The sequence below is a fragment of the Astatotilapia calliptera genome, chromosome 3, assembly GCF_900246225.1.
Source record: "Astatotilapia calliptera chromosome 3, fAstCal1.2, whole genome shotgun sequence".
Taxonomy (NCBI): domain Eukaryota; kingdom Metazoa; phylum Chordata; class Actinopteri; order Cichliformes; family Cichlidae; genus Astatotilapia; species Astatotilapia calliptera.
The window spans coordinates 8949494-8971080 of NC_039304.1; the positions used below are offsets into that span (position 1 = coordinate 8949494).

A 21587-nucleotide genomic window follows, 5' to 3' on the forward strand; every position below is an offset into this window, starting at 1 on the left:
TGAAGCTCTCCTTTTCTCCTTCATGCAGTAGATTTACATGAAAACGTTTCCTTTACTGTAGAGCACAGAAGCACATTTCACTCGCGTTCTAGACCACTCCTGTTACGCGGTTTGATGAACACTTTCACTTCCGGTTTCATGACCAAGCCACTGCACTCACCCTACAGTTTACACCAATGACTGTACACCGATGACTCTGACCACTGACACCAATGAAAAACTACTAAAGCGCAGTCTTCTCTTTCTGTTTATTCTGCGCTGTTGCAGATCTTTACTGGAGGCAAAGTGAAGCTTTCTAAAGGATTGAAGCTTGTATAGAAAAATGGTTCATTTCTCGAAGCCAATACTATTTAGTGCCCTCTGGTGGTCAAATATATGAAGAGCAGCTTGACTCTACAACTTGAAATTAACTGCTTTATTACGACTGCCGACTCTTTTATCAGGTGAATTAAGAGCTTTGTTTGATAGAAGCAAGAATATATTCCAAAAGCAATTTTCCTAACTTGTTTTTTTAGTCTTTCCAGCTTCAAACCAATGACTGTAGAAAACAGTTTTCTACAGTCATTGCTTCAAACAGTCTCAAGGAGGCAGTATTATTTCCGGGTTATGGGGACTACACTTCCGGTGTTATTTAGCGAAGAAATCGCTGTACATGCTCTCGGCCATGATATAAAGAAACTTTTTAATTTGAAGTTGTCCTTTGAAGGTGAGTTTTCTTTACAGACGAATTGCTCTGTTTCGACGCTTCATACTAAATTAGACGGTTAGCTTACCTGAGTCATAGCACTGCTGTGTAGGGTTAGCCCTCCTGTGATATTATCGAGTCGATGCAAGAGGACTGCATAGGCTAGAATAGAATTCAACTTTACTGTCATTGCACATGTCACAAGTACAAGGCAACGAAATGCGGTTTGCATCCATCCAGAAAGTGCTTTAGACATAATATAGGTATATTACGAAATATATATTAGCAATAATATAGATATATTACAGAAAAGGGTCTGTTATAGGTATGAGGGTACAAAAATATGGGTCTATTATGGGTATGCTACAATGTACACAGTATGAGGGTATGTTATGAATAAGCTATAACTATAAGTATGTACAGGCTGTAGTGAGTGTACAGGCTATGAACAGGATATAAATATGAAGCTATACAGAAATATGAAATATAAAAAAACTATACGGAAATATTAAATATAAGCTATACAGAAATATGATATGAACTATGCAAGTTAACCGTTTATAGAATTATAATTATTGTATTGTACAGAATGATTTTCTAGACAGCATTTACAGTAGTGCAGTTTAGAATATAGAGATATGTGGATAATCTCTACAAAACTACTATATAACTATATATATATATATATATATATATATATATATAACTACTGCGCTCTGCATCTAAAAATTCACTTTAAACTACACTACCATTCAAATGTTTTAGAACACCCCAGTTGTTCCAGTTTTTTATTGAAAATTATGTAGTTTAATGTCTCACAGCACTCTGAAATGAAAGCATAGTACAAATAAGTAATTGGAGTTAAAAAAAATAAATAATCATGGAGTCAATTTATAGACCAAAATGTATTCTAAACTTCTTACTTTTCAAAGTAGCCACTTTTGGCTCAAATAACAGCTGAACTCACCCGTGGCATTCTTTCTACAATAGAAATAAAATATTCTTCAGAAGGTTCTTTCCATATCTGTTGCAGAAGTTCCTATAAATGTGTGGCACTTGTAGGTTGCTTTGCTTTCACTCTTTTGTCCAGTTCATCTTTTAAATCTGGAGACTCATGTTTTCAGGGTTACCATCTTGGTCTTTTTTCCTGAGGTAGTTCTGGCATAACTTGAACTTGTTTCTGAGTGTCTGTTGATAGTGAAGGAAGCTGTACTCACTGACAATTTGACTTTCTCTGCAATTTCTCTGTAGGGAAGACCTACATTTTTAAGTGTTATGATGGTCTGTCTCTTTTGTATTGTTAATTGCCTTTTCCCCACCATTTTTGTAGCAACACACTACTTTCTGCAGTGCAATACTGTTCAACTGATGCTCACAAGTGTGTTCCAACACTGCTTTTATGCAGACACACGGGGTTGTAAGTAATCCAGAAAAGCTGGAACCCCAGTAGGAATTAGCAGCACCAGCTTTCAAGGCTTGATCAACTTCCACTGCTGCAGAACAGCTTTAAATTGTTAATGCATTTTGTGTTCTCTGAAAAAGACCTTTTGTATAATTCTGAAATGTAAATTATTTTTCAGTTTTGTTTAACCTTACTTTTTTAACCTCTGGCAGCTCACCACTTACATTTGTACCATTTCAAGCTATTTATTGGACTTGAACAACTTGAATTGCAATAAATAACTGGAAAAATTGGGGTGATCCAAAACCGGTAGTGTATATTTAATCCCATTTTAAAATCTGTATTTAATTTAACTGTACTACAATAATATATTTTAGAAATGCTCATCTTGTACAAAATATCCTCTCATGATAAAATGGCTGATTACTACAAGTTATTGTTCAATGCTCTGCACAGATGTGAGGTCCTTTAGATTTTATTCTGAGATAACAATAAATTCAGCATGACCTCATGGCTGCTGTACTGTCCACGCTTAATAAATGCAACATTACTAAACACAATCCTCTGTGGTTGGACTTAAGTATTTATAAAGATGTAAGCTTACGCAGTTTAAATCGTTGGAACCTTATTTAATAGATCCTTCATGCTCAGCAGGAGGGAAGGAGTCAGAGAGAGCAGATTAGGTTCAAAACTCTTTTAACCCAGCAACTGACCCTGTGTTTATGCTGTTGGAGGTGAAACAGTGAGTTCCCCTTATCTCAGGGGCAACAAGAAGTGGCAGTGTTTCCAGTAGCTTAATTTGTGTTTCCTAAATTTCGATCTTGATTTTAAAAAAATGCTTGTTCATACCTGCTTTGTATTATTATTTTTTTATTGCCAGATACATCCCAAATATTTTATCCGATTAAAGGTATCCTGAGGCTAATCTGACCATGTTACACCACCTTCTGTCTGCTTTCCTCAGCTTCTTCGTGTGGCCCCACCTGCTACCACAACTTGATCCCCTGGCACAAATCTAAACATGACGGAGACACGCAACCCCAGTATGTCCTCCATCCCTCAGACGGGCCCTGCACACACAGACTCCAGCTCGCCTGCTGTAGAGATGGACCCAGTGGAGTACACTCTAAGGAAGCGTCTTCCCCGGAAGCTCCCAAAAAGGCGCAACGACGTCTACGTCAACATGAAGACTGACTTCCGGGCTCAGCTGGCACGCTGTCAGAAGCTTCTGGAAGGTGGGGGTCACAGAGAGATCTGTGTTCACGGCTTGGGCCTGGCCATCAACCGGGCTATTAACATTGCCCTTCAGCTGCAGGCCAGCAGTCAGGGGGCGCTACAGCTGGCAGCCAACACCTCCACAGTGGAGCTTGTGGACGACCTGGAGCCCGAAGATCCTGATGAGGCCGGAGAGCCGATGACGCGTACACGTAACAATTCGGCCATTCACATAAAGGTGTTCTATCCTGACGCTCAGTGACCAATCAGGAGGTTTCCTGTGGATCAGCCTGAGATTCTCCATTAGTCCTCAGGCCCTGTTTGTTCCTTCGTTAACCAGTAGATCACAAACACTGAGTTTATGTGGAGAGCCACCTTTGCTATTCTTGTATTGTATACATTTTTCAGTCTGCATGCTTTGGAGCAACACTAGTGTGCACTATAATTTATACATATGTGGCTGTGCCAACTTTTTTTTTTTATGTGTATAATGTTTGTGTGTTCAGGTTTTAAAGATGCCGATAAGAAAGCAGCAAACAGGTGTTATTGTTGTAAATCTCCACTAGGTGGCAGTAGCAGCTACAATAAACATGCCAGGAAGTTGTTACTCTGCAGACTAACTTCTATAGCTCCATCACAACAGTGTTTTGTCAAATTGTTTACAGTGTGAGTTCAGCTGAGGGTCACTGAGACGTAGACTCTGTTTAAATGTGATTTGTGTCTCTGAACTGCTGCTCAAAATGTATATAATGAATGCTGGATTGTTTGAAATCTGGGTAAAAATAAAAACTTGCCAGAGTGTATCTTTCTTTAACTGTTATTTCTGTATTCGTGGCTGGAAAATTTGTATGTGGAACCAGTAAATTCTGCTGTGGCAGCTTGTACTTGTGCTTGCTTGTTCACCCCATCGAGAGGGGGAAAAAAAGCATAAAAATAATGAACGAGATGCACAAACTTCCCCTTTGTTGTGTTTCCATCCATCCTTTCTTTATCCGAGAACAACATTTCGTATTTAAATAGGGAATCATACAGTGATGGGACAAAACAACACAAAACAGGAAAGAAAACGCATACAAACATCCTTAAAAACATCTTGCACTTGCACGACAAGATATAAAAATAAGGGAAAAAACAAGGAAGAACACTTAACTAATCTGAAACAGTTGAGCATCCATTTTACAGAAAGCCTCGAGTTCCCAGGGCTCGCTGATTGCCTGGCTGAGGTTTGATGACGAACAATAGAGGGAGGGAGAAGACGGCGTCGCGTCAGCCTCTGGAAAACTATTTGCAATTACAGCCACACAGGATGTAAATTGTACGTTTTTCCAGACAGTCTGGCTATCAGCGTGTAGAGACTGGGTGAGTGTAGTCAGGCAAAAACAACAACACGGACAATGACGTAGCAGCTTCACAGTTCTCATGTAACCCTCCTCACTGACCTCTCACACCCCCAAACTCACTGGAACTGAACATCAGCTATGTAAGCCTTTGTTATTTGGAAAGGACATGCAGTGTCAAACAGCCAATCAGGTACACACAATCATCAAAAAACTAAAGAAGAAAGAGCAGCAAACACCTTTGCAAATGTGTTCAGTGTTACACAACAAAACATGACAAAGAGCCCAACTAGCATGTTAGACCTGACACTACGTCAAAGATTGAGCTTAAAGTAGAAAAATCTGTATAAATAGTAATTCCTCAACTTAAAAATATATTAAAATATTCACTGAAAAAAATCTGAGAGACTGTGTCTGTGAGGCAAAGTTGAAAAATGTGGAAACCATGAGTGAGGCCACGTTAGTTTCTGCCTCCAGTAGTGAAATTGATGCCCAGGTGTAGTCAGTATTAACTGGGTGTTTCCCTCTAAAGAAATAAGTGTAAGGGTCAGACTCGCTGAAAACAGACGCACACGGACGACACTGAAACGTTCAGTCTTAGCTCACCCACACTGAAGTACATTCACACACAAAGTGCAAGAGAGTGCCAGTAAAACAGCTATTGGAGCAGTGCTTCCCAAAAGTATCACTTTGGTCTTTGTCACCGTGTCCATGAGTCACATCTACTTTCCAAGGTGCGTTCATCTCCTGTCCATCCAAAGCGTTGCTGAGACAGTCCTATCCTTTCAGCTCTTCCTCTGCATGCGACGACTGCTGCGTCTTTCTCATTCCACACCGCTTCCAGCAGCGTGCAGGTTAACCAGTGTCACATTTCTCCTCTTGCCTTTGGAAACACAAATTTCTTCGCCCGGGATGGGGCGATCGGTCGATCAGCTGACATCTGGCTTGCATGCCTGTGCACTTGAAAGAAGAAGGTGCACTTTGCCTCGCAGGAAGTTGACGTGGACCTGAAGCAGATCTGTTGCTAAGGACACCCTCCATGTTCCCTCAAGGTCTGTTGCATTTGCTGGTGGTGTAAATTCCTGAAAGAGAATACAAAGAAACACGATGTGACCCCTGAGTCATGTTCTTACGACAGGAGTTTGTCCTTCAGGACAGTTTGGACCTGAATGTCTGTGACTGTGCTCCGTTTGTCTGTTGCCAAAGAAAGAGTCTCTATTTCACTTTAATGCAATAAGTGAGACCATCTTAGAAACAAATGCACTGTCTCTAATCATCAAGTACATACCTTTCCCCACATTTTCCAGATTTTTTAACAGTAATATTATTTTTTATATGGTTTATGCAAAGTAGCAACGATAAGAATAAAACATGCATCACTCTTCTGCAATGCCTTTTCCTAATCTTGCCTATCACATGTCCAGAGGCGTAGATGTGCTGGAACACAGTGTACTGATGCTTCACCAATTTTTCCCCCAAATAACAAAATTCGAGCCAACATTCACAGCTGGCTCGATTGGTTATCACAGTTATTAAGACAGACAACAACAAAAAATGTGGGGTCAAAGTTGTGATCGTGGTATTTAGGGCTAGATTTACTATTCTGCACAGGTGCAAAAACTTCTTTTCACATCAAAAATCTTGTTTACCAAAGAGCATTTCCAAAAATGAACCATAGGGGTGGAAGGACTCACGGTGCACTAATTTATATATAAAGATGCAGTCTGTTCCAATATTCAACTACTAAGAGCCGCACAAATTAGTGGCTCCAAAGTTAGCACACGCAATGAGGGTCAAGTGATGTCCTAGTAACAGTAATATTGTGGAGGCTCAGGTTTTACACATCAGTTTCTCTATGGAAACAGTGTAGCACTTAAGATGAATGAAAGGAGGCTGAATGTTTATGATATGAGGGCCCTTTTTTTGCTGCAGCCTGTAATAAATAAATGTAGTATTACATAGTTTAAGATTCAAACACTGATAGTGACACACTAACAAAGTCCCATTAACAGCTGTGTGCACACTTCTGTAAATATTTTAATTATGTATCAATATTAAGGTAGAAATGCAACCGAAAGCCTGAAAGTTCAGCTCAGTCTATTCTGCTTGGTTTCATTCACATATTAACATCATAAGTGAAGAGCAGGAGGGGACTTGGCTCTAAACGTGCAGTGTGAGAACACGGGGAAGTTGCAGGACAAAGTTTTGGCACTGCACTCACAGCTGGAGCCATCTCCCAGAGTACCAGTTACTCACTCGTTCATTGAACACAAATCACATTAACTGTGACAACCGAACAACACATGCTTTTTTTTAAATGTTAAATTTAGTGTTAAACTGTTATGTTTGTGTTCTGAGAGGGAAATTCCAAAAGTAGCTTTTAAAGCACCCAAAGATGTTTTACTTTGGTGCAGACTGTCTGTGCAAACCACAAATCATTTAATATCCGTTTCTTTTTCTTCTGCTCTCAAATCTGTAATATACTATTGACCTTGTAGTACCATATCACCCTATTAGAGCACTTTGCTCTCGCTCTGCAGGCCTACTTGTTGTTCCTAGAGTATTTAAAAGTAGGATGGGAGGGAGAGCCTTCAGTTTTCAGGCCCCTCTTCCGTGGAACCAGCTTCCAGTTTGGATTCAGGAGACAGACACTATCTCTACTTTCAAGATTAGGCTTAAAACTTTCCTTTTTGCTAAAGCATATAGTTAGGGCTGGACCAGGTGACCCTGAATCCTCCCTTAGTTATGCAATAGGTGTAGGCTGCTGGAGGATTCCCATGATGCATTGAGTTTTTCCTTTCCAGTCACCTTTCTCACTCAACGTGTTAATAGACCTCTCTGCTGAATCACACTTGTTATTAACTTCTGTCTCTCTTCCACAGCATGTCTTCATCCTGTCTTCCTTCTCTCACCCCAAGCAGTTGCAGCACATGGCCCCGCCCCCCCTGAGCCTGGTTTTGCCGGAGGTTTCTTCCTGTTAAAAGGGAATTTTTTCCTCCCATTGTCGCCAAAGTGCTTGCTCATAGTAGGCACATATGATTGTTGGGGTTTTCTCTGTATGTATTATTGTAGGGTCTACCTTGCAATATAAAGCGACTGTTGTTGTGATTTGGTGCTGAATTGAATATACACTACTGAAGTGTCAAACTGCTGCAGTTCTCTAACTCTGATATTATCTTTGTAAATGCATGCAGTAGAATTCAAAATTCACCAGAGAATAGGAGAGGGAGAGAGATGGCATCATAGTTAGGGAGTGCATGGACATCTATCCCACAGGAAGTAATGTGAAAAGAGAGAGTAGATGTGTCCGAGGAGGAGAGAGCGGTGAGCAACAAGTAAGGAGTGATAAACATGGTTAGACAGAAGACTTCATATATTTTTAAAGTCAGTTTGATCCCATTTGCTTAGTTATAGTTGAATAATGGTCAAAAATGTAGAGCTTTAGAAGCAGATAACTCAAAAGTGCCTGACTGATGTGCTCCACTACAAATAGCACTGCACCTCTGCACATGCCTGACCCGACTAAATTAGCTGACTGCTTTCAAAACCCACTACCACAGCTTATACTGCTCATTAAAGAGGGTCTAAATGGACAACAATCAGATATCAAAGCAAGATCCCCTTTGGTTGTGAACCAAATATTGCACATTTTGGCACCTGACCATGACCATTTGCCCATGTACACAGTGACAACACAGTGATGTTTGCTGGGCAGCTGCTGACCTGTTATTCCTGAATTACTACCTGGGAAGCTTCTCCAACTCACCTGGATGTTGAGACTACGCAGCACAGCGTTGATGCTGAGCAGGTTTCTGATGGTGTTGTCTATGTGACTGTGCATTGCTGTGTTGGTGACCGACGTCTGTAGCGTGTTGAGGGACTGTTGTAACAACCATAAGCCAGTCTGCACCTCCTGGGCTTGTTCCTGTGCCTTGCAGGAAAAAAAAAACCGGGGGCAGGATTTAAAGACCGTCCCTATACTAGAACAAACGGAGCCAGTAATAATGATCAGATTAGAAACAAACAGGTACTACGGCTTTGCCCACAGGTCGACTGAATTTGATAGCTGATTTAAATCTGCTGCTTAACATCCAGCAGTCATCAGTGATTACTTACATTTTTCTTCTCCCATACATCAAAGTCTACTGTAGTCTGGGGGACGGTGACAGACTGGGACAGGCCACAGCCTTCTCTACATGACTTCTGCAAAAAGAGAGAGAGAGTATTGATGACTTCAGCAGACAAAGAGTCTTTAGAGGACAACATAAAGCAACCTTCAGCTGCTCTCAGGTTTTAATGCATGCATACATTTTCCTCTCACCATAGCACCTTCTGCGTCTCGTGCTTCCTGTATGAAATGGTTCAGGACCCTCAGGTCACAAATTGGCCTCAGTGGGGATGACAAGCCTGGCTGGGTCCAGTCCAACACTAACAACAGCAAGGCAAGCAGTCCTGCTTATCACACACAACGGACACACAAACACATTTCATCAAAGTCTGGCGATGGTTTGATACCACTTCACATGTCCAGTACCAGCACTGAAACTGTGACACTGAGTTTCTTCTGAGCTGAAAACACGTTTTACATTTTCATTAACAAAAGAAACGTAACTTAGTTTTCAAACCATCCGCTGTGTTTCTAATGATAAATCTGTCTTCATTGCATGTTGCAGTTAAGCATTTACATAATTTTTATGCTGAAATCATATCAGATTTTTCTCTACCATCCATATATACATCTTCAAGTTAACAGCATGGCTTGGTGCATAATTTGCACTTGTAAGAGGGCAACAGCTGTGAGAGAAAGTGTGGGAATACTGAATAATATAAGTTTAGTTTAAGACATAACAGCCATATTATAATCATGGCACTCAAGAGGACTTCAGATATATAAGGGATAAGCATAGTCAAATATAAGCACAATCTAAACTTTTGTGTGATATGCACATTAACAGTTAAGCATGGTTCATTGTTTCACTAACATTTTAAAATGTCTTTCTCATGCGGACTCTGCAGGTCACCCCTCAGGTAAAGAGCTGTGAGGCTGGTAATTTTCCATTTGTTTTACTTCTCTGCTTGTTTGTAGGTCAACTTTGACCATTCTTTCATGACATGCTTCACGTCAAAATAATATTTTATTTAGGGGAACGGGGAGAAGATGAGCCTCTTGATGTTTTTGTGCATCCGTCTAACCAGCATGAGCAAACAAACAGAAACCTAAATCCAGACCGATACAAAATATGAAGTAATCTAGTTCATAGAGCAGCCTAACGTAACCAGACAAACCAAGAGGCACAGGCTCTGATGCCAATGGCTGGGAAACTTTACAAAGAAGCAAGCAGAGCAAATGTTCTACATAGTCTTAAAGTAACACTTCTGCCCAGGTCAGGTCCATCATTCTGAAAACAAATTATAAGAAAAAATAAAGTATCTTAGTAAGATACTGTACCTCAGTGCTCCTTGGTACTGGTACTTCAACTATCTGTAACTCTACTGGAAGGATGGAACATTGATCCACCAAACGATATCGTCTCATTTGATGTTTGAGCGCGGTCTAGCACGCCAGCCCAAACTCTACCATTGGTGTCCGACTGGGTTAAGAGCTGGTGCCTACAAAGGCCACAGCAGATGATTTACAGAGATCTGCTGAGGAAACAAGTGGACCTAAACCATGCAAGCAAAATAACCACCACTGGCTAACAGAACCAGGTCAGATCATCTCAGTGGAGCCATCCAGATTCTTTTTTTCCTCACTTATTACCCCTCTGGGAATTTTCGTACGTATAGCCGCATAGCCAGGGATCCTTCAGAAAAAGTAATTCTACCAAGTGATAAAATCGTGACAACTATTTTAAATACACAACTACAGAAGAGACATCAGCTAAAGGAAAATGCACTCAAATGCTGAAGAACACAAAACAATCTATTTATTTGTTGTCACACTTAATTCAGACCCCTGCTGTCCTGTGACCTGTGTTCAGTGTGAGAACATGTGAGGCTAGAGGACTGTGTCAGTTAGCCAACAAAAGCCTTTCTAGGAATAGTGTACCTAACTTTGATGCATTGCTACTGACTGAGCTGCTCAGTCTTAGTATGTGATGCATTACTGTTTAAGCTGTGTCACAACAGCATGATTCGGCAAATGAAACCATGTGATCTGCTGCATTATGAACAGAAACCTGCAGATACCATGACAGTGCAGGAATGACCTTGTTTAATCCTTGCTGTAACAGGGTATTTCCACAGCTGGGACATTAGTCAGCTGTGTTTCTAACTTTTTCCCATGAGCATAAAAGAAACTTGTCACATTCATAGAAATCAAGCCACATTCTGAACTCTAACGATACACTTGGAAATCTTGAGGGTCATGTGGGCATCAGCCTTGTTCCTCTGTGCCACATGTTGAATGCGCTCTTTCACAGCAGCCTGGCTGTGTGACGCAAAAGCATGACAGAAAATACAGATGATTTTCCCAGGCAGATGGGGCTGATACAGGTCACATTAGGTTCTCAGACCTCCTCATAACTACAACAAATTGAGATGGTTTCCAATATTAGATGAAGTCTTTTGAAAGTGATAACACAAGAGAAAACATCAAGAAGAGGTCAACAGCCCTCTACACCTCCCGTTTTCCTCGTTGGCAGTGACATGAGGATTGTCAGTGGCACATCTGCTTCTATATAACTGGAATCTGGGCTTTTTCACCCTCAGTGACAGAAAGTTTAATTGTTATTTGAAAAATAACAACATATAGTTACCAGTGCAGTCTCTGATAAAATAACATATGCAAGTTTGAGAGGCAAACTGGTCTCTGCTTCTTTTTTTTTCATCCGATCTGGCATTTGTTAGTGTGTGTGACTCAGCTTGAGGGTTATCAGCGAACTTTTCAACTCCACCACTGCCTACGTGAGAATTCATCAATCTAAAAAGTGTACGCACATGCATCCACTCTCGACTTTCTCACCACGATGGTGGAATTTGCGGCCCAGGACTGCGGCCAGACTGGAAGTTAACAGGTTCGCCTGCCAACGGCTGCCAAAACCATGTTGCTATTTTAAATTGAAATCAGCAGTCCACAAGTGGCAGTACTTTGGATAATGGCAAACTTCAGGCCAGGTATGTGACAGATGCTTTGCAAAGGTGACCGGCCGACTTAAAGTTGGCACTTTTGGTATGCGTTATTCTATCTAACTCTCACAAACACGTGCAAAAAGACTGTAGCATTTTAGATGGCACACAGGGCTGATAAGGAGATCCTATTTAAAACACATATCACCAGTGGAATGGTTGCTGCTGAATGCTTTGCAGTCTTCTACTTTGAACAGGTCTTCCACATGATAAAGTGCAGAGTTGTAAATAGGTAGCTATCAGATGACACAGGTCTGACATAATTTCCTGTTCTGCTGGAATCCCTTATAGCGGTCACCCTTTGATAACCCTTTGCTCTTTTCTGCTGACTTAAGTATGCGATGACTGTGCCAGAAAGCACAGATTCAGCTTGCATGTTTGAACATTTTCCAGTATGCTGTGTCACGCTAGAGAAACGCAGTGGAGATGGATTTCCCCAATGAACGAGACAAAAAAAGTCCTCAATACTCAGCACCTCATGTAGAGCAGCGATTTGCAGTAACAACTGCTTCATCAGCAGACTTTTTTTTGTCATAAACATGCATATTCACTCCATCATACATTTGTTCCACCAAATACAATTCATTGGCTTTATTTCATTTTTAAATGTTAGTATCTTAAATAATCAAGAGCCTCTGGGTGTATTACAGTCTTAAAGCACGGTTCAACGTATAACTATGCTACAGGGAGTAAAGCACAAAAGAAGAAAAATGACAATCCTGTAGCACAGGACTGTCATTTTTCTTCTTTTTCTTCTTTTGTGATCTGCGAAAAACCGGAAAAAGTAGCAACTTATCTCCAGATGCTTAAATCCCAAACCCCAGAACCAATATTCTTCCATACAGGATAAGCTGTACATCGAGAAGCCTAAATGCAAGCATCCATGTGTCATCAGCGTGATGAGCGTGTTCAAAAATGCCCAGCACAGAGACCGCTGTGGCACGCAGGTCATGCACACCAAGCGAGGCACCAAAATAGAAATCTCACATGCGCTCTTACCTCTACCTGTTTTCTGCAACATTCGCAAACAGGTGCAGCATCTTTAAAACACATCGTGAAACAACTAAACACATGCGCAGGCGTCACGATTCAGGTTCCGTCCAACAGATCCAATACACCACCAAGTGCGCTGGTCTCTGCGCGAATCCCGACCAGCGTGCAGGTCCGTGTAAAAAAATAGGTCCGTGCAGTCACCTTCCACACTTTGCATCACCGCTGTGCTTTGGCAAAACCTTTTATTTACCTCCCCCAAGGATATAGTGATAACGTGATAGCCCGCAAGAACGACTACGCGCCTTTCTACGTACCGCGGTGACATTAAACATCAACCCACCATGCAGTGACTCATTGCGTAAAGAGTGAAAATAGAGTAACTAGTAAAGCCAGAGTACAGAGAAAAAAACATGAAGGCATGCCCATAACTCACTGGGAAACTCCATAGCGGCATCCGCATAGCCCCTCACAGGGTCCTCGCGGTTTGGCCCATAGGTCCGTCTATTGCCCATTAATTGGAAACGAAGCTCTTTTGTGGATCTCTTGTGCACTTATCCGGTAGGTGTTTCTAAAAAGTGATGCCGTTTGATTTTTTTTATTGATGACTTTGAAAATATAGTTGCATTGTTTTAGTGATGACAATATAAGCCGCTCCTCCCTTAAGGCAAAATGTTTTCTTTCATCGTTATCCAAATAATAGCCCCATCGGTGTTTAGATAACAAAAAGTAAATAATGCCTCAAAAAAAGCCGCGCAGACACTTCCCATTCATTGTCTGGGTGCTTTCAGAAACGCTCATTAGAATATATTTATTGCCGAAAATGACAAAAGAAAACTTCAGAAATGCTTTCGTTTGTTTTCTCTTTCTTTGTTTTATACGCCGTTTTTCATTAAAAAAGCGTATTTGTTTTGAGGTGGAGTTTGGTAAAGAGGGACGGTTTTTTGGAAAGTTTACATACATTAGCAGCTTAACCCCCCAAAAGTTACGTTTTCTTAAACGACTTCTCTTTTGTTCTATGTTAATAGATTTTTTTCGGGTCTGTGTTTTTATGTTTCCCAGGTGATTCTCACATAGACACTCTGTGCCCACCAGCCTGTGACCAGGTAAATTGGGTCATGTGTAAAATAGGCTGTTAAATATTTATCAAAGACAAATTTTGAACAAAGAAGGCAAATAGTTTATTTAACATTTAGATCTCAAGAGAATAGTGTTTGTGTTTATATTTTATGTAGAAATATATTATTAATCTATTTTGTGGCTTTGTTAGTTTCCATTGCTCTGTAATGAAGGATATTTGGTTTCACTTTCCCGTTTCTTGATATTCCTCTGCTCTTCTCATCCCATCTTCTAGCCACTGATTGTATTTCCTGTCTGAAGTGACATCCTGTCTCTGTTTTGTACCTTTCCCCCATTTTTTAACATTTCTTCCCTCCGGAAGAAAAAGTGATAGGCTTTTTTTTCTTTTTTAAAAAGAATTCCATCTACCTTATCCTCTAGCCTATCCAAACTGAGAAGTAAGGTGCAACCTGGATAGGTAATTGCTGTTTCTTAAGTTATTACGGAAAATATGTAGCATTTCAAATATCACTGCACTACCTATTTTATCGCCCCATCCCTGAGCTACCGTACCTTCCTTAGCAACCTTAGACCAATAAAACCAGAACACATCAAATACATTTTTGCAGCACTTTAAAAATATCTAAGTGAGGAGGGGAAATGAATCAAGTTTGTGTTCTTTTTGGTTAGCAGTGATTTTTCCTTGAAACTCTCAGATGGATGCCATTTTTGTCCAATCACGTTCTTTTTGTTGAATCATCAATACTGAACATAACTGAGGCAAGTGAAGCCTGTACTTCTTTAGACGTTGGTCTGGGTTCTTTTGTGATGTCCGGGATGCGTCATCGAAGCACTCTTGAAGTATTTTTGGTACGCTGGGAAGTTTCACCACTGTTCTGTGTTTTAGCCTTTTGTGGATGATGGCTCTCATTTTGGTTTTCTGGAGTACTGTTAATTAATGGTTAATCAAGGGGGACAATCACTTTTTTCACTCATGGTCAGTTGGTTTAAAAATGTTACATTTTTTGTTACATTTGTTAATCTCCCTGTTATCTACAATTCTGTTGCCATCTTTTATATTTGGGGGTCAGTTTGACTCAAAAATGATGCATTATTTATCCAAGAAGTTACCATAGCATGAAGAAGCATGAAACAAAACACACTTAGAAGGATTTTATTCATTATAGAGATGAAAAAAAGAAACAAAAAAAACATATAGAAAGTCAGTTTTGGCATTGTGTCAGACTGTTTAATAGTAGTGTTCTGTGGATATGAATGTAGATCTTTAAGACAGCCATCACCAAATGAACTTTATAATAGTATTCCAGATGTGGTCTAGGTGTCCCTCATCTCTCACTATGAATTTCAGCATGTCTTCACGTAAAGTAAATGCTTCTGAAGAATACTCCTTGCATTTAGATTTTCACAGTTCTGGTGCTTGCTGTATAGGAAAACTGGAAGCACCATGGCTCCGTGGGAGGACATTTTTCATTTCCTTGATGCAAAAGATAACAGTGACTTCATCAGGCAGTTTTCACTCTCCTCAACATGGTAATTCTTCGTATTCAACAGCTCCTCCTATAGCATGAGTCTAATACGTCACACATTGCAGTCACTTTGTCACTCTCTCTGGCTCTGCCTCTAATCAAAGCATATGGCTTGGGAGAGCACATGGAAGCCTGCAGAGACATGGTGAGTGGAAAGACTGACCTTCCCCTGTCAGCATTCCACAGCGTCGCTGCTTTCACCTTCTGACATGTACCCTCCTGTCCAAATGAGGAAACCACTGAAACTTTCAAGTGGGGCACAACCAAGTCTTTCCTACTGTTTCCATAAATGTGCCTATTTCAGCCTTGTTATCTCTACTTTTCACGATGCTGCTATTTATCTTGTATCTCGGAGATGGCTGATAGCTATGCTGAGAGTGGTCAAAGGAGCTTTGAAAGAAAAGCGTCTGGACTTCTTTAAGTTGCTTGAAGACGTTTCACCTCTCATCCGAGAAGCTTCTTCAGTTCTAAGGTCAAATGGCGGAGAGTCCCAGATTTAAACCCAGTGGGAGTATCCCCCCAAAGAGGGACAAAAGGACCCCCTGATAGTCCTCTAATCACATGAGCCAAGGTGTGAAAACGGGTGTGGGTCACAATCAGCCAGGGTTTCGGGTGAACTCATTGTGAAACCTGACCCCACCTTATCATGCGATTTCCTGAGGTCAGATGGCCCAGGATGTCCCCAGACGCCTTAACGCCCACTCACATTTGACCTTAGAACTGAAGAAGCTTCTCGGATGAGAGGTGAAACGTCTTCAAGCAACTTAAAGAAGTCCAGACGCTTTTCTTTCAAAGCTCCTTTGACTTCGATGACCTGGATGACTGAGAACCTTCACAGACATATGCTGAGAGTGAAATATTTTTTTTGCAATTTTTGAAGGTAATGTAGCTGCTACGAGTTGAGTGACAGGAGGGACAACACTAATGCTCTCATTCTTATAAGATGAGGATCTCTCATAGTTAACATCTGCAACATTAGGCACATTCTTCTGTCAGTTTCATTATCCAATAGCATCTAGAAAACTGGAAGGTTTTCTATCAATGTGAGAGTTTGACGGGAGTACGCATGCATGCATGAAAGAATAGCACAGAAGCCTGTTGTGCAAGCTTTTATATAATTTCTTCTCGTCTATGATATTCAAACGATCACCTGCCAACATCAGAACAAATTTTACATCGAAACAGTTTGACACATATAAAACTTATTGCATGGATCTTCCCTCCACTGTGTTTGGCAACTCATTCCTAGTTCTATTACTACGAGATTCATTAGGTCAAGCACTTGAATCAAGGCAGCTCTTTAGGAAGGCATGGTCTCACTGTGCACATCTTGTAACCTCCAAATTGGTAGACAATGTAGTACATAGCTCACAGGAAAGTATAACTTTCAACACCCCCAACTTCCCACAACCAGTGACATGCATCCTCAAATGTTACAACTTGCACTCATTCAGGAGGAAATTCTGAATGTCCTTCACGTCACTGTAAAAACAAACAAACACACATAGAAAAATAAAGAACAGACTTAAATGCTGAAATAGTTCTTTGTACAAGTTCTAGCTTTACATTCAGCAGGTTGTCCTTACCTGTGATGAGTGGGAGACTCTTAGCTGCCATTTTCAACTTGATGATTCTCAATGGAGAACTTTTGCTCTTTCCACCCAAGAAGCCTCGACTCATCTCGTGGAACTAGAAATGTTTTGGAACTTTATAAATAATTTCCCTTTTAGTATAATAAAATTCTCAATTTTCTCGGTTTTTGAGACATCTTAATTTTTTTTACTATGTTTAAAACTAGTTCCATTTAATCAAGTGCACAATGAGCTTAGTGTTATTTAGTCATTTAAGCTACTTATTGCTTTACAAAGTCTGTTAGCATGTGTTAACCTGAACTTACATTAAATATGCAAAAAATTTACAAAGATTTGGTGCATTTCTCTCTCCAGTAGAGTTCAGAGACTAGATAAAAAATAGTCAATTGTACCAACCATCACAAACCTCTAAAAATTGGAAAATAAAATCCCTATGAACAGTGTTAATCTTGAACATTACTTAATCTGTGGAAGGTAAGTAAAATTTGTTGTGAATAGTGCAGTCGAGCACCATTCACAACAAATTTTACTTAAGATACTATTATGCTGCTGCAGCAATACCATTTAAAAATCACAACACATTCAAATTAATTAAGTTCTAACCCCACCATGACCACAACCTATTTAAAGTTTCACTGAACTACATACAAAAACATAAATCAAAACTGACCCAGGCACATGGAAGAGCAATCTCATCCATCATCTAAACAAAGCATCTGCTACAGGAAGATGAAGGCTATTTAAAGGAAAGTGTGAGTGTTGGAGTTCATTCATGATATTCTTAGAATAGTTTTCATTCAATATGACTTCCTCATGAGACAACGAAACAATCAGAAGTAGGACAAACATTAGGAACCAGAATGGCGTTACTAATTCTGTGCACAATAATGAATTTAATCAGTTTTATTTACTAAATAAGATCAAATTGATATTATGTCATGTGAATTGTAACGATTCAGCTCAATGCAGGTCTGTTAAAAATGTTATGCAGCACTCATTCTCTGCACTTCAGTCAGGGGTATTTGTGTCCAGTGCCCTCGTGCTGACAGTCCCTTTGGAGCCAGAGTATAGGAAATATATTGAAATTTCCTGGAAGTCCCTTCTGTGTGTCATAAAGGAAAAGGGTGTCCTTCAGGGGCCACATGAAAAAGCTCCGTCAGACAGGAAGTAAAGGTATGTTTGCATATGTATTATCGTAAGCTAACAATGCAATGGTCCCAGTATGCAAGGTCCCAGTATGACATGAGGGTTAAGTGACACATACAGCTTTACTCACAAATACTTGGAAACCCTGATAAGTCACCAAGCTTACATACCCCCACGCTTACCGTTTCAAAATCCTATGTAAGCTGCACGTATAACACACACACAGACACACACACCGACACACAGAGAAGTTAATAACCAGATATTAACTATGACCAGTGATTCACTACAACAGTCATGATTGTCCTGATGTCAGTAAATAAAAAAAATAATATTAAAAAAAGTTTCTCAATTCACTTTTAATCAAAAGCCAAGAAAAACAACTGGAACATTTCTGCATTTGTTCCTTTCCTAAACATGCAACATCTAAAACACCAGCTGGAGGACAAGTATGAACTTAAAACAACTTGATTCAATGTATTTCAGGTATTTTTCTAAGTTCATAGATATAACTCTAGACCCAGATTCTGAGTCAGCTTTAATTGTACATGTCAATGCGGTGCTAAACTGAAGCCAGTGCTGACAACTGTGCTGCACTGTTTGCTCAAAGGGCTGTTTGCTTATGTCTGGGCCAACATGAGAGAGAGAGAGAGGAGAGGGAGACAAGGTACGTGCTGCGAGCCATGCTTCATGATCAGAGCAGAGGATTGGGGTGGGAGGTGAGGGATGTGTGGGGAGTGCGGGGGCAGGGGTGTCCAGTCTCAGTGACTCCTGGTTTGGAATAGGACACAGTTATTGAATTTAGGATGACATGGAGGAGGGGAGATGTAAAGTTGGGATGAACCCAATTGCACATTCCTCGTGCCATGAGCAGGGGGAACTGCAGGAGACGCTGCACCGTACTTTATAGGAGACAGCCAAAGAGCACAGCTGTTAGCGTGTGTGTGTGTGTGTGTGTGTGTGTGTGTGTGTGTGTGTGTGTGTGTGTGTGTGTGTGTGTGTGTGTGTGTGTGTGTGTGTGTGTGTTTCACTTTCTGTCTAGGTTTTTGGCTTGGACCCAGCTAGGTCTACTCCTCTGGCGCGCCACAAGACAGGAAACTGACATAAAAGAACAGGGAAACTCTCCGTGAGCGACACAGGAGCCGAGGCAGGAGCCAAGACAGTGGTCACTGACAAAGTCAGAAGTTATTGTTTCAGGTTACAGGCATATACTGTGACAAGAACTGTATGTTATTGGAGTTATTGTGATTCCATTGTAACGGCCACAAGCTTGGAAAGAGTCCCGGGACAGGGATTTCATCAGTGAAACCGATGCCTTGACCTAATGCTGTCATTTAACCTCCAGTGGAACTCCATGCTACTGTGATCACTTACAGATATTCATTTGTACTGAATGCTCCTCCTGCAAATAAAAGGGGGATACCTGTAAAGGGAGCATTTGACCTACTAACTAGAATTGGGATATAAGGATAAGCTTGTGTGAACACCTGTGCTTCTAGCAATCTAGAAACCATCAGCTAATCTACTGAGCCTCCTCTAGATGCAAAGACCAGTTTTATTGTTCCAGTATAGCCAGAGTGGACAATTAATATGTACTTCAAGGTATCCAGTCCAGAAGGCTGCTCATGAATGCAGACACACTTTTTAAAAAGCTAATTAAAAGCTCTTATGCTGAATGTATACAATCCAGTATCAAGAAAGCTGCAATCCTTAATCCGAGGAAGAGATTGGCAACTATCATTTCAGATGTGATGCAACATCACGAGTGACCTAAACTGCATTCCTTACTCTGTAGCTAACTCTGTGTTTTAGCTCCTCAGATTTTCCCTATTATCTTTTGTATAATTCTTTGAAAGCATAACCACTTATTTTCCTTACATTTAGTCCTCTTCCTGTTGCCCATCTGCCCTCTTTGGTATTTCTTCTGACCTAACTGCCCCTAGTCACACTCCCTCTTATCTATTGGCCACTCATCACTTGTCATTTCCACTTAATGCCCTTTTCCCTCCTCCCTGCCATTTCACTGACTCGCTGGCCCTCTATGGCCTGAGATTTAGGTTTAACATTCCACCTCAGCCTCTTTCTTCCATTTACATTCTTCACTGTGCTGCTGTTCAATGAGCACACGTTTAACTTTGACTCTTAGTTTTTCTGGTAAAGGCAGCAGTCCCCAACCTTTTTTGCGCCACAGACCGATTTAATGTCAGACAATATTTTCACGGACCGGCCTTTAAGGTGTCGCGGATAAATACAACAAAATAAAATAATACGACCGAGACAGAAACTGTAGTATTTTGTAAATATAGTCATAAACGTAAATTCACTGTGTTATTGTGTAACTTTATTAGCAGCGTCCTCCTGAAATATGCCAACAACATTGAGAGTAACATCCTCCTCTCTGCCCCTTAATAATGCTCTCTGGTCGCTATGGTAATGCGAAAATATTTCTTTCAAAATAAGACACAACTACAACACGGGAAAAGACCCAGGGAAACTGAGTTAATAATAAAAACCCTGAAAACCATCATTTTTACACCCGAGCCTCAACTCTCGTGGCCCGGTCCCAGTCCGTGGAGCAGAGGTTGGGGACCGCTGGGTTAGACCACACATTTTGACTTACAACACCATAAGCCTAAAACCATCCAACTTTAATTGAAAACCTCATGGCTCTCGGATACAATAGTTTAAAGACGCCAATATTTTCCAAAACAAAGCACTCCCTTAATTTTGCTTACCACCTATCCAGGCCAGTGAACAACGCTGTAGCCCTCATTTTTTATTAGGTCTTCAAACAGATTCAGTCAATACAGCTCATAAAGCACTTTGTGAGACTGGCAGAACATATCTGAGTGTATATTAAGCTATAGCCCAGATTTTGTGATATCAGATAGCATAATGTCATCTGAGCTCCAACTGAACACAGGAAACTCTTCTCATTCTACACAGGACCGTCCACTGGATATGTGCAAATCTCATGATCATCAGGCAACATATACAATACAATAACAAGCAGACAGTCTAGAAGCTGTCCATCTAAATAAAGGATAACAGCCAGTACGGTACAACCAGAAAGTACATCTTCAACGTCAGTGAGGGGAGTTTTGGAATATACATGCATTTGCTAACTAACTTATTCTGCAGCCATTAACAAACACCAGAATAAACACCCCGAGGCTGCTTTTATTGTTGCTGGCGACTTCAACCACACCAACTTAAAGACAGTCCTCCCCAGATTCCACCAACATGTCTCCTGCCACACCAGAGGAGACAAGACTTTAGACCATGTGTATTCCAACCTGGCTGGAGCCTACAAAGCCACACCCCTCCCCCACATTGGACAATCGGACCATCTCTCCCTGTTCCTCACACCTCGGTATTCACCACTCATCCAACGTGTGAAACCTGCTGTGAGGACAATTAAAGTGTGGCCAGAGGGGACAGACGCAGTGCTCCAGGACAGATTTAAAAACACAGACTGGAATATGT

At 40.8% G+C, this 21587-nt stretch overlaps 2 protein-coding genes across 5 annotated transcripts; one reads left to right on the forward strand and one right to left on the reverse strand.

Moving 5' to 3' along the window:
* Positions 1–613: 613 nt before the first annotated feature.
* On the forward strand, positions 614–4105 carry pop7 (POP7 homolog, ribonuclease P/MRP subunit). Its single transcript, XM_026161632.1, has 2 exons — positions 614–706; positions 3052–4105. Exon 2 carries the CDS (start codon positions 3109–3111, stop codon positions 3562–3564), a length of 456 nt encoding a protein of 151 aa, XP_026017417.1. The 5' UTR covers positions 614–706; positions 3052–3108; the 3' UTR covers positions 3565–4105.
* A 69-nt stretch (positions 4106–4174) lies between these two features.
* On the reverse strand, positions 4175–13307 carry epoa (erythropoietin a). 4 transcript variants are annotated; one of them, XM_026161630.1, is made up of 5 exons: positions 13194–13307; positions 8961–9091; positions 8756–8842; positions 8406–8570; positions 4175–5721 (listed from the first exon to the last, which is right to left on the reverse strand). In XM_026161630.1, exons 1-5 carry the CDS (start codon positions 13270–13272, stop codon positions 5569–5571), a joined length of 615 nt encoding a protein of 204 aa, XP_026017415.1. In that variant the 5' UTR covers positions 13273–13307; the 3' UTR covers positions 4175–5568. The 4 variants fall into 4 exon arrangements, with proteins under 4 accessions (XP_026017415.1, XP_026017416.1, XP_026017413.1 ...); XM_026161631.1 differs by lacking the exon at positions 13194–13307 and adding an exon at positions 12767–13089; XM_026161628.1 differs by lacking the exon at positions 4175–5721 and having other exon boundaries at positions 7726–8570.
* Positions 13308–21587: the final 8280 nt, after the last annotated feature.